Source organism: Myotis yumanensis, unplaced genomic scaffold, assembly GCF_028538775.1.
Source record: "Myotis yumanensis isolate MYYU_CA2020_CCGP unplaced genomic scaffold, mMyoYum1.0.hap1 SCAF_3, whole genome shotgun sequence".
Classification (NCBI taxonomy): domain Eukaryota; kingdom Metazoa; phylum Chordata; class Mammalia; order Chiroptera; family Vespertilionidae; genus Myotis; species Myotis yumanensis.
In genome coordinates this window covers 191,404,041-191,418,176 of record NW_027223754.1, presented here as the reverse complement: position 1 = coordinate 191,418,176, position 14,136 = coordinate 191,404,041, and the positions used below count along the sequence as shown (strand labels likewise).

Here is a 14,136-nt window from a genome sequence, read left to right as displayed (position 1 = left end):
CAAACCAGCAATTTTGTCCCAGAAGAACTCTTGACCTCTAAATTTATAGTGTTTATCCTGTAATGTGCAAGGATATTGGTGAACTATGTCAGAGGAAAATTCTGAAAAATAAAAATTAATAGTTCTAATATCTTCATCTCTTCAATTTCTTAGAACTTTTCTCAATGAAATAAAATCTCAACTATAGGAGAATAAACTTTGAAAAATAATTCCCAGATTACCACATGAATAACCTCAACATTACTAATTTAAATAAATGAGGGTATAAATGCTAAATGATGTGCTACTTCACCTAGATTATAAATGATCTAAATTTTAAAGATTATTAAAAGTGTATTTTCATAGGGAAATGGAGGAGGACGAGTTATTTTGTACTTGCAGGCTGATGTGTACCTGGTACACAATGGTACAGGCACTCAATTTGCTAATATATTTCCAAATCATTTGGTATAATGCTGCCACCCAGAAACTAGAATCCCTACTTGGGGATCCCTCACCTTCTACATGATCCACCAACTTTCACAGCAAGATCTCCTGGACCTTGCTCTAAGGCGATGGCCTGTGTCAGTTCTGACTGTTCGATCCTCACATAGCACCCCAGTGCACTTGTGGGTATGTAACAACAAAGCTGGAAAAGAGTCCTTTATTTGAGAGAGGAAAGTCAGTAAAATGATTTTGCGACAGCACAATAGGGCCCTAGAACAGTTAATCCCCTACTCCAGCAATAACCAGAACATCAGATCAGAAGGCATCAGACAATGAGGTGGAGAATGTTCTGTAGAGCAAGTTTATTTGCCTGATAGATTCAATACACAGTTGCTTTTCATATGTTTTTGGTTCTGGTAGGGTAGCTGTCTCCTTCCTCTCATGAACTTAACCACAAGTTCCTTACGTTTTGGTGAATTTGGAAGAAGCCTATTAATTCAAGTCTTCAATCTTCACTAACTCAGCTGTCTTCTCACAAATCCAAGAAATTTCAGCACTGCAGCGGGAAGTATAAGTATTTCCCTCTTGAAAGTAGGCACATCCTTGGGATCCATTGATCTGGGCATATTCTTTAGTATTAAATCTGAAAATTAATCCATTCAAAATTAATTATATATTTTTAAAAATTAAGTTATACATCAAATATCTTAAATTTGACCACAATTCAATGTTTTCCATTATTAAATAAATATCATATATCTGAATATTGAGAGACTTATGCTTCCACAACACAAGATCCCTGAAGCTGGCAGACATGAGTTCTATATTTCAAGTTAATTATAATTCCATGTAGAATTGTTTAAGATGGATGCTTAAATTCTGTGTTGAGAATTTGTTTCCCTCCATTAACATGGTAGAAACTACCCAATCTACACTAATAAAAGAGAAATGTGCAAATTGACCATACCTTCGTGATACCCACCAGCCAATCAGGAGTATGCAAATTAATCTCATCACCTCCGTGGAGACTGACAGCAAGGAGGAGGCAGCTCCCAGCATGGCACAGCCTGCTTGGCTGTCCCCGTGGCAACCTGGGAGCAGGCAAGCACAGCCCGCAGACAGCTCCCAGCACAGCCAGCTTGGCTGTCACCACGGGGACCCGGGAACAGGCAAGCCCGGCCCACAGGCAGCATCCAGCATGGCCTGCTTGGCAATCGCTGTGGTGTGGAGCAAGCAGGCCCCGCAGAGAGCAAAGAACCATGGGGAGCAGGCCTGAGCCATCAGTAGGACATCCCCTGAGGGCTCCCAGATTGGAGATGGTGCAGGTCAGGCTGAGGGACACACACACACACACACACACACACACACACACACACACACCCATGTACGCATTTCATGCACTGGGCCTCTAGTCTATATATATAAAAGGCTAAGCGACCAGCTGACTGGCTGACCAACCCATAGATATGATGTGCACTGACCACCAGGGAGCAGATGCTCAATGCAGGAGCTGCTTAGCAACAGCAGCTTTGCAGAGTGCCCTCTTTCATTCCAGGATCCCTTGGGGGAAGTTGGACTGCGGGTTTCATACCGATCCCTGCAGGCCAGGATGAGGAATCCCACCTGCTGGAGGGACCCTGCTCACTCTGAAGATGGCCTTCGAGCCCCAAGGCTACCCCAGGTGCAGCCAGCTGGGGAGGGACCATGGGAGGTTGGCTCCAGGGTGTGTCCAGCCCATCTCGCCCAGTTCTACCCCACTGGCCACCTTCTAATTAATTTCCTTTCAATGTGCACAAATCTGTGCACCAGGCCTCTAGTGCAGATTATATTAGAAGTACTAGATTTTCTTTAGTTTGGAACTTTATGAAGAAAAACAAACAAACAAATGAAATCACTTTCTGTGTATAAAGTTGTTACATTTTACTATGCGTAAGTATAATTTATATATATATATATGTATATGTATATATATATATATATACATATACATATATATATACATATACATATACATATATATACATATATGTGTGTATATATATATGTGTGTGTGTGTGTGTATATATATATATATATATATATATATATATATAGACACTTGGATTGCGGGAAACGAGTTAAGTCGGCTTGCGTGAATTGTGCGTACTCCGCGGGAGCCGTCTTAACTCGGTTCATATAGATTTGCGGTGGAGTGCGGGAAACGTGTAAACTCGGGCCGATTGTAACTGCGTATTACCAAATATTTGTTTGTTTGCCGTTCACAAACATACCTACCTGCGTATGCGAACCGCCATCTTATATTTTGGCGGGAAATTCACCCGACACCGTAGTGTAGAGAGAGAGAGAGAGAGAGAGAGAGGGCGAAAAGAGAACAAGACAAAGTTAAGAGAGAAATGAATGTGGCCCTAGTATCAATCCCCAGTTCCTCTGTTAAGGAATTGGTGATAAATAATGTCATTAGAAAATTATGCTCATCAGATTTAAATTTTCTGTGTGCTCCAATTCTCCCCCTCCCCCAAATGATCTGCCTTACGCTGCAACGTTCTTTTCTTGCTTCAGAGCTGAACTTACTAAACTTTATTCCTAGCATGTGTGATTGCTCAGACTGTCCTTTCCTCAGTAGGAAATGGCCGTGTGATCCTGAAGTTCAATCTTACTATGCTGAGTGTGCCGCACGAGTTTATCAGACCGCTCAATCTCAGGGAACCAGTGCTCCCAGGCTCTGAAACTTGCTGTGGGGCCCCCTCCTCCATACTTCAATTAGGTGTAAAGGGGGGGGGGGCAGGAAAGATTAAAACTCTTTTGAGAAGAGGAACATATCTTCTTAAATTCCAAAATGGAAACAACTGAACTTGCCTGGTGTCAGGGTACTCCTGTGAAACCTCAGTCTAGCGTCAGTCTCTCAGATTAATTTGTTTTCGTTTCATGCCCTATATTGCTCCATTTGCAGAGCAACTGTCATTTTTTTGTGTGTTTGTTACTTTGCATGTGCTTTTTCCCATTGTTATCTGTGTGAAGCCAGACTAGTCAATTTAATGTTAAGTACTGGTGGTTAGAGGGTGGGAAGATTGGTGTGGGGTAGAAAAGCCCAGGACAAAACTTGGGGAAATGAATGAAGATAAAGTGTAACCAGGGAGAAAAGTATAAACATATTGTTTGTTATTAAAAGAAGTCCGTGAGTCACAACTGAAGCACAGTATCTTTGACAGAAAATGGGCAATTATAATTCAATTTAAGGAAACTTTGACAACCTGCATTATTAAAGAGTGAAATAGGAGTTGAATAGATTAACAATTTGATAAGGATAGGGAGGTGAAAAAACCTGCTATGCCCAGAAAGATGCCACTGCTTGTAAGTTTCATCTAATATACAAATGCCATATGTTATATTAAAAATACAAATGTGATTGTACCATTTGAATATAGTTGTGATGAGAGGTGTTCCTCAAAATATTTGGTTTTGCAGTCAGTCTGCTAAAAGAATTTTGTAAAACTATGTGCCCTTTGACATATTTTTAAGATGACCATTTTTTCATATCTTTCAATAGTTGCCAAAAATTATTTTTTCAAAATACTATATAGTCTATAAATACTTTAAATATTTTTATTAAAACCATAAAGTGGCTCATGTTAATTCATGAAAAACATTTTATATATAATTTAATTGCAAGTCCCCATCATAAATTTAATTGTTAAACTATTTAACCAATGTAGACTTACTTTTTGTTAGAAAATAGCTAACAATTGTTAAATTTAAATGTGTGTTAATGTATATTATTATAGAAAATACTAGAGGCCCAGTACACAAAATTCGTACATGGGATGGGGGAGGGTGTCCCTCAGTCTGGCCTGCACCCTCTCCAATATGGGACCCCTTGAGGGATGTCCGACTGCCGGTTTAGGCTGATCCCAGGGATTGGGCCTAAACCAGCAGTTGGGCATCCCTCTCACAATCCGTGACCAATAGCTCCTAACCGCTTGCCTGCCAGCCTGATCACCCCTAACTGCCTCTGCCAGCCTGATCGCATCAACTGCCCTCCCCTGCCAGCCTGATTGCCCCCTAACTGCTTGCTCCCCCACACTGACCTGATTGCACCCCTAACTGCTTGTTCCCCCATGCTGGCCTGATCTCGTCCCTAACTGCTTGCTCCCCTGCCATTGATTTTTAGGGAGAGTAGAGGGGGAATGAGTGAGAAACATCTATGTGAGAGAGACACATTGATTGGTTGTCTCTCGCATGCACCCCAACCTGGGGGCCTAGGATCAAGCCTGAAACTGAAGAAGGTGCCTTTGATCAGGAATTGAACCCAAGACCTTTTGGTTGGTGGGCTGACCACTGAGCAAAACTGGCCAGGGCATCAGTATCTGTTACTGAAGCTCTATTTCCTTTGTAGGTTGTACTCTTTTTTGAATCTAGATTTATAATTCTTAAAATTAACTTTTTATTGAGGTAGATTAGTTAATAACATGTTTCAGATGTACACTATTGCAATTTGATATCTATATATACTATAGCATGCTCACCACCAAAATTAAAAAATAAGCAGAGGATCTGATTAGCCATTTCTCCAAGGAAGACCTACAGAGGGCCAACAGGCAAATAAGAAGATGTTCAACATCACTAATTATCATAGAAATGAAGATCAGATCATTTTGTCAATATCCCATTTCTTAGTGCTATTAGCTTGGACTTTTTCCAAATAGAGACTTACAGGGCTGGAGAGGGGCTAGAACCATCTTCCCACAGCCAACTTCTGCCAGATGGATCCCATGATAATCCCAACCAGAAGAAAGAAAGCTTGGGTAATGGTTGGGACTTCAGAAAATGCTGAGAAAGAGAAAAGGAAAAATCTTATGTGAGAACCACATTTCCGGTTGCAGAAGCAAGATAGATGGGAACACACATTAAAACCATTAATTCTCCTTCAAAATGTACTGAATTCCTACTGTGTGGATCAGAAAGTCTATTAATTTGCTTTACATTACAAGGGCAATTTCTGTAACCATGAAAGAAGATTCTGACCTTTTCCTCCAAGCTGTCTATCTTCACCAAGGTGGAGTTCTTGTCCATGCAGTTTTTTCTACTGTTACTCCAAGTTTTCTCTTCATTCGTTGCAAAATAATAGCAGCTGTTTTGGTGCCAGTGCCACATCTTAGGACAAGGATTGCATTTGTGATCTGAAAAAGAAATTATACCTAAAAATACAAACTAAACAACTTTGGAGTGATTGGGGAAGGTTTTGGAAACTAAGCTACTTAACTTGATGATAGGGTTTGAGACCCAGCACCCTGAAAACATACTGTTGTAGGAGCCTTTGAAAATGAGATCACCCCAATTATAGGTTGGGGCAATGGTGATTAAAATGATCTTTGCAGGGCTCAGTCTTCTGGAACTAGAATGAATGATCTGTTCTACTTTTAACTTCTTATAACACCAGGATCCCCTAAAAAGAGTTCATAAAGTGGAAGGGCTGAAGTATCCAAATTGATATAAGTTCATGATGCTTCCCCAAATTTGCCTCTGTTTCAAAAATATTAAATACTTTTATATCTTCCTTTGTCTTCTGTAAAATCAGTGTGATTTCATTAGTGGACTTCGGACAACACGACTCTCTCATACTCCCAGAGATGATGCACATAATTAACCTAAACTGAGACAACAGATTTGATCTGACAGGTCACTAGATCCTGATTACCTGAAGTGTGAATGACTAGCTCTTGACAGAGTTTGATGGCCATTTGTCCCTGCTTCTTCAATAGATTGGAGATCTGTGATTTGAGCAGTTCCTCCTCCGTGGGAAAGTTCCTGTAGTTGCTCAGCTGCTGGGATAAGTTATCTTGCTGGTGGTGGACGGTTTTTTGAAGTTGACTCAAATTCTCCGAGTCTGAGCTAATTTCCTTAGACATCTGCAAAACTCCAAGGCATAATAGTAAATAAGTTCAGACAGCCTCCCATTCTCACGTTAGCCATGGATAATTCTCTTAACACAGAAATATTTCTTATATTGTTTAAAATTTATTAGTAACTCCTCATACTGGAGGAATCTGGAAGAAGCCCACCAGATGCCCTTCTATTTAAATTTGTTTAGAGCTCATTCTTATAACTTTATTTATATTTAATTATTTTGTGCTTATATTAAAATAACAAATTGCGGATTATGTAACTGACATTTCATCTAAAGCAGTGCCAGTCATTTTGCCATACACTTGTTGGAAATTTTGTCTTTTTCTTTTTGGAGTTGGTTCACGTAATTGTTTTAATAGGGACAGAGTCCTTTGGGGTAATGGCTCTCTCAAAGTATAGTCTGCAGACAGCTTGTGTCAGAATCACTTGGGATATTTTTGTGAGTGTGTGTGTGTGTGTGTGTGTGTGTTAAAAGGAAGATTTTAATGCCACTTCTGATCCTAGATCCATAAAAATATTCATTTTTGATAAACACTTTAGATGGCTCACCAGCAGAATAAATTTAAGAGCCATTGCACTCAAAGCATTGCACTTTAATTGAGAAAAACTCTTCCTTCTATGGAGAACCAATGATTACATATTACATCTTCTTTTTTATTTTATTATTTTATTTTTTAATATATTTTTATTGATTTCAGAAAGGAAGGGAGAGGGAGGGAGAGATAGAAACATCAATGATGAGAGAGAATCATTGACTGGCTGTTTCCCGCATGCCCCTTACTGAGGATCGAGCCTGCAACCCCAACCCAGGCATGTGCCCTTGACGGAATCAAAACCAGGACCCTTCAGTCCGCAGGCCGATGCTCTATCCACTAAACCAAACAGGGTAGGGTGCATCTTAATTTTGTTTAGACACACATGACTGTTAGGTTGGCTAAGGGGGGTTGTGGGGAACATCTGCAATAATGCCAATAATTTAAAAATAAAAATACAACATACATCATTGTAGAAGATTAACTACTAAGCTTCATAATGATTGGCTGCTGAATGGTTGTCACTATTGCTAGAACATAATATTTCTTTTCAAAAGAGCAAGTTACATCATTAGTTTCTATTTGTATGTCCAAAAAAGTATGTCTAAATCCTAATTATCCATGAGATTTTACATATATATAAAAAGGAATGAAAGTATCAGAGGAAATGTTGGTATCACTTAGCAAATAAACTTTCTTGACTGCAAATCCCCTGAAATTGAATACTGTGCTCACTCACTACTCTACTCTGTACATCACATGCTTAACATCCTACAAAGTGTGTATCCTCAGGATGCTTTTGCACTTGTTAGTTCAGGATTCCCTACCCTGAATAGCCCTGACTGCCCAAATGATGGGTCAGACTAAAAAGGATATTCTTTTTTCACTACTGTGCTTAGAAGTGGAGCTTCCATTGTTGGAGGTGGTTCAACTTTCTTTTTCCTTTATATTTTTAAATATATTTGTATTGACTTCAGAGAAGAAGGGAGAGGGAGGGAGAGATAGTAACATCAATAATGAGAGAGAATCATTGATCAACAGGCTCATGCACACCCCACACTGGGGATCAACCTGAGTATGTGTCCTGACCTGGAATCCAACCATGACTTCCTGGTTCATAGGTCAACGCTCAATCACTGAGCTGCGCCTGCCCAGCTGGTTCAACTTTCTATCTACTGGCTAAGGAATATCAGGCAACTTTTCCTCCTTGTTTGTATCTCTTTTTCATTTATAATAGTCAGGCTGTTTCTGCTGCTTAGCAGTTTGTCTACTCTAGAAAGGTCTTACATGAGCAGATTAAGCCAGACTTGTACAAAGTCTTAGAGGTAAATAAAATGGTATGCTTTTCCTTGAACCCACTGTCCTTGGCTTTCTGTTTCTCACCGTTGGAATAATAAGTGGATGTGTGTCTATGCAGAAAAGAGACTCCTTATTCCAACCAATAACTGGAGAAATAAAAGTTGGCTACCTGGTTCAGTCTAGCTTACCAAGAGAAAGCAATGGATTTAGGGGAAAATCCTCATAATAATATTTTCCTTGTTGGTTTACCTTGGAGACAGGGAGAAGGAGAGAGATAGAAAGTAGCAGAAAGCATTAGAGTATTTAGGATGTAGCTCTTATATATCAAACCTGAATTCACCTAGTGTTTCCTAATCATCTTTCTTGGGTTTGATGCAAGTATACTTACACATAATCCCCAAGGTCACAAGCCCGGTCAGCAGCAACAGACAAAGGGTTAGCAGACTCAGGGCTGCCCAGCGCCATGTGTGGGATAGACCTGGAAACAATGAAGGAGGCCAACAGAGGGATGAACAAACAACTCCCTTGTGGGAGTTACATACGGTTATTTTTCCCACCAAGGAAGCTTCCTAAGCTTCTATAATGCCCATCTAGAAAACACCTAAAACAATGTGCTGTGAGGGCCCCACCCCTGCCTTCCTCCCTTATTTCTTCATTTCTTTCTTTTCCCTTCTCCTTTCCTTTACAAGTGTCTTCTAAGCATTAGGTTTTTGTTTTCATCATTACACACCTTTCTTCTTCAAGTTTATTGAATTCATGAATAAGATGTTGTAGAAAGTGGCTTTCTGGATGGCCCTAACAATAGAAGAGATCCCAGGTTTTTAAAATTACAAACCTCCACAAAACAAGTGTTACTATGGGTTTTATTTTTATCTATTACCCATTTTATTTATCACCTATTAGATAATGAGTGGATACTGAATGAAAGAAGGAATGAATGTACAATGTAACTTAAAAACCACAGAAAAGATGAGAAAGCTAGCAAATAATTCTTCAAAATTTGACATTCCATATATAAGGTGGGGCAAAAATATGTTTAAAAGTGTTTTATGGAAAATAATACAATAATAAATAATAACACAGGAATAAACTTTGTGTTTCATGTACTCACAACTGTAAACCTTCTTTTGTCCCACCCTATATATATCACAAATGGTTCTCTTACTTAAATCACTTTCCTATTCCTCAACTCAGGATCTAATGGCATCTAGCCCAATATTTGAGAATCTCCAGGTGCAGTATTACATATAACATATCCACTACTCCCTCTCTCTTTCTGGATTAGAGTAAAACTTTTCTAAAAAATAATGTATAGCCATCTTTATTAGAAAATGCAAAGCCTATTCCCATCTTCTTTTTTATATCACCCCTCTTTCAAACCAAACACACACACACACACACACACACACTTAAATTTAAAAAAATAATAAATCTAAAGAAAAGAACATAGTTTATATATTTTAGATTATGATTCAGGACAACAGCCTCAACTGTCAATGGATTTTTAAAAGTGAGGGATGTAGTCTGATATATTAAATTGGATTATTGACCACAAAGACCACTCTTTTATTCTTTCAATTGGATACAAGGGAATGAGTGAAAGGCTAGAACTGAGTCTGGAGTCCACCACATAACAGTTGCATGAACTTGGTTAAATCATTTAATTTTTTTCAGCCTTAGTTTTCTCAATATATTGGAAAAAGTACTAATATTACTTCATTTACTTCACAACTATATTTTAATAGAGATGTGATACACAGCAAGTAACATACTTTTTAAAATATTGTTATTATATATTCAACACTACTAATTATTCTGGGAATTTCAATTTCTTCATTTTTTAAAATACTATAAAACTGAAACTATTGTCTATTTCTGACTCCCCCATTCTCCAACTTTCCTGTTCAGTTTTTATACCTTTGAAAAGAAAAATTTCTTCTATCTTCTATGTTTTAGAAGCTTCCGATCTGCCTTCTAAAAGATCCCTCTGGCATCTCTCGCAGGGACTACATTTATAAAAGGACTACACTTATAAAAAGTAACCTTTTAGTCCCCTTTCTCTGGCATGTCTACTCAACATTTTTACTATAACACATGGCTTCATGAGACAGTGATAACACACCATTTTTTCCTCAATATTGGGAACACTTCTTCTACTAATATATTCCACCACTTTGTCTCTATTTCGAAGCTCTCACAGCACCCTTCTCTTTAGCTTAGGTATCAAAGCCAGTCCCTCAAAGCCTTGAACACCTGTCCCTCCCCCAAGGTCAAGTCGCACTTTTCCTGAATCCTTACCTTTTTTCCTTAGGTTATTTCTATTCTGGTGATTTCCTGCTCCAACGGAATCCTGAAATGAAAGTGTCGCATAGGTCACTTCTTCGGACATTGTAGAAGAAAGCACTCCTGTGAATTGTGTAATTAATGTTTCAATGTCTTCAGGCCTGAACAAGATGTTCTTTCCAAGGCTTGGAGCTTTTATACAGACACTCAACTGGCCCAAGACACATCCCACTGCAATCTATGTAAGGACAGAATGATAATCTGTTTTTCTGCAGAGAATGTGAGTGAAGTCTAATATTCTCCTTAGAAATCAGTATATTGTAGATCCAAAGGGCTCTTTCATTGTTGTTTTATACTATGAAGCAAAGAAGTGGTGTTTGGAATCAGTGCAGGAGTGGTGGTTTTATGCAGGAAATCCTATGATTCGCAAGGTTTCAATAAAGGGTCAGGTGTCCTCTTTACATGTGTTAAAGGTAAGGTAAGCTAAGCTAATTCTGCATCACACATTGGATGTGGTTTATACTCACCTATATTAGATATCAAGCAGATACACATACTAAAACAGGATGGAGTGTGTCGTCACATGTACTGAGAGCTGTATAGTTAAATACCACCCACACCTGGCTGATGCTTTAAGAAATTCAAGTGTGTGTGTGTGTGTGTGTGTGTGTGTAGAAGAGAGAGAGAGAAAGAGAAAGAGAGAGAGTTGGCAATGGGGCATTGAGAAGAAATTGATAGCTATTAAAACTATGTGTGAATGGAGTTCCCTTCTGGCATGGCTAACTTCCTATGGAAAATCTTCCTGCAAAAAGCAACTAATATTCAGAAGAAGATTATCTTGAAAAAATAAAAACAATCATAAGAGCATTTTCTCTGTTTCACTGACCAAATATACAAAAACATTTACATCTGTATGCATGATAATATCATTTTCAACCATTTTCCATGGTTAAATTGTACAAACTCTTATCTATGTTCATTCCCATCTGTACATTGAAATCCATTCCATCTACCTACTCAAAGATTTTTAACTTATAATTTTCTGTCTCTGGGATCATTATTTTTTTCAGCTGATTGACTCCTCTTAACTTATGTGATATCTTCTATTTTAAAAATATAAATATGAGATATCTTCTATTTTAAAAATAAGCAAAAAATATCGTGTTCATCCCCTTCACACACACTACTACTATCACCTCATTTCTCTAATCCTCTTAACAATAAAATTGTTCAAAAGCTGCCTATTCCTGCTGTTTCTTCCTACTTTTCCTGAACCCACACTAATCAGTCTTTCCCTCTCACTTTCTATAAAAATGCTTTTTTCCAAGTCACCATCAATCTCCACAGTAACACATCCACAGGCTATTTCTGAGGATTCATCTTAGCCTACAAGCAACATTCAACATAACTGATCCTTAAAATTCATCTTCAAAAAAATATTTACAAGAAGGGATGAAGAAAAGTAAAAATTAAATTTGGAGGCATCAAAGGCATAAAGAAAGTCAAGATAAAAGCAAAGAGAAGAACTGGCCACAAGGAGGAGCCAGAGGATGAGTATAGGGTGGAATTTATTTTGAAATGTGTATTCATCCAATACACATAGTACAATATCCTGATTAAAATAAAGGATGATGAAGACAGACTGATGGATTCAAATCCTAGAGCAACAGGATTTCATAACAGGAAATCTTAGCTTTTTCAAAATGAAAAAAATAGACAGCATTTAATTTGTGTAAGAGGTTAGTAAGTAGAAGTTGAACCAACAATTTTAAGGCAGAAGACTGAGAGGGAACAGGATATCACCAATAAATGCACTGAAGGATTAGCTTAAAGGTTATAAACATTTTAAAGTCCATAAAAAGATATCACCAACTTTAAAATGCTCAGTTTCTTTACATTTTTCAGTTTAGAGACACTGTTACAGCATTCATAGTAGTCAACATTATGTTCTTTTTGTCTTTTTCTTTTACACATCTACTAACCACCATTATACATTAATCAGTCTTATCCATGATGTTATGCATTCCACTAATTTCCTTTCTTGTTGCATCTACAACTTGTCATTGGGATCCTAGTGTGTTGTACTCATTCTTCAGCTATCAGCATAGATAATGGAGTCTGGACTAAATTTAAAATCCATCTTACTGTAGTGGAAAGAATGTGGAGGTAGATGGTACTACTTTTTATAAGAAGTGTGAAAATAGAAAAGTCCCAAGATTCCTTAAACTTCTCTTTTTACATGTAGAATGAAAATGCCCATTGTACATGTATGTATGTATGTTTTCTTTCTTTCTTTCTTTCTTTCTTTCTTTCTTTCTTTCTTTCTTTCTTTCTTTCTTTCTTTCTTTCTATTTCTTTCACCATATCTATTGGATGATTGCTGTATGTCAGTCATTATTTTAGAGTCATGGAATACACTCTTGAGGGGATAATTTAAAAAATTTAAAGATCTAGGGAGACTCTCTGTGTGCCAGATAGTTGTAAGTGCTACAGAAAAGAGTGAAGCTTTTCTGTAGGGATAAGAATGTGGGCTGGTGTGTGGTGTGATGAGGGAAGCTGTTCTAAACACTGAAAAATAAAGGTTAGGTAGCAAAAATCTAAGATTTTATGCTCCATAAGGGCTAGTACCATGACTTTCTCCATGAATATTCACCAATGTCAGTGTTTTAAATAAAATGAACATTAATTAAATATTTGCTTTAAACTAAAAGGTAATTTATGTAAAAGTGCCTCTTAATCTCTAAAATATTAAACAAAAAAGGTTTTTTTATTCCAAATTCAAACTCATTAGCCTGTTTGGACTAAAGAACTATTTTTTCAGGGTGGTGTCTGTTTGTTTTTTTTCCAGTTTCCTGAACTATGAAAAGAGGGAACAATAAAATATGCAAACAAAAATAAAATATGGCAATAACATGCCTTGTAGTGTGATTAAGAGATATCTAGAAAAGCCCCTGGATTTTGGAAAAGGGGAGGAGAAGTTTATTACATCTGTTTGTTTTTCCTGCAGTTCTCTGATTAACTGTTGCTGAGTAACTCAGCTTGTATTTATAGGATATGTATAGCAAGAAAGCAGAATTAACACTAAATGTTATCAGGAGTTCCTTTGACCCTGAGAGTCTCTGTACTCAACTAGCGTATACTTAACACCGCCAACCCATGCTTGGGGAATAAAAATAAAGGCAAATATATTTTAATGAAACATAAACCTAAATATAAGACCCTTAGTCTGTGGCTAGAGTGATTGAAGTTTCAAAAAAACAATATGAATTACAATCCAGAAGCTAAGATATAGCAAATAAATATCCTCTGAGGTTTAATGTTACCCTATTTCAGCTTTACCTACTTCTAGTGTTAAATGTACAGTTTTAAGAATTCATGGATCAAACTCAAGACCAGCACATTCCTGGTGGTTTACAAAAGGAATAAATGGAATATTTTTATAATTAAGCCAATTAGCTAAGACCTAGAGAATATGGTATCTCTGACAAAGCAAGCTAATTGTTACATTTCATACCTTCTTAAAGTGTCTGTTAATTGAACAAGAAAATGTTTACAAGAATTATAGTGCTTCCAAATGTCCATCCATCTTCATTTACATATTTGATTTAATTTAACTGTAAATTTTCAGAAGTTACCTATATAGTTATTAAGGGAACAGAGTCATGCTTTATTGAAAAGATGCCATTTGAGC

The 14,136-nt window shown here is 37.5% G+C and overlaps 1 protein-coding gene across 2 annotated transcripts; it reads right to left on the bottom strand.

Annotated features, from left to right (window-relative positions):
• Positions 1–771: 771 nt before the first annotated feature.
• CLEC12B (C-type lectin domain family 12 member B) lies at positions 772–10,618 on the bottom strand. Of its 2 annotated transcripts, XM_070407885.1 has the most exons (6): positions 10,461–10,618; positions 8,551–8,640; positions 6,122–6,340; positions 5,449–5,603; positions 5,138–5,253; positions 772–1,069 (listed from the first exon to the last, which is right to left on the bottom strand). In XM_070407885.1, exons 1-6 carry the CDS (start codon positions 10,549–10,551, stop codon positions 919–921), a joined length of 822 nt encoding a protein of 273 aa, XP_070263986.1. In that variant the 5' UTR covers positions 10,552–10,618; the 3' UTR covers positions 772–918. The 2 variants fall into 2 exon arrangements, with proteins under 2 accessions (XP_070263986.1, XP_070263987.1); XM_070407886.1 differs by lacking the exon at positions 10,461–10,618 and having other exon boundaries at positions 6,122–6,332.
• Between the last annotated feature and the right edge of the window lie 3,518 nt (positions 10,619–14,136).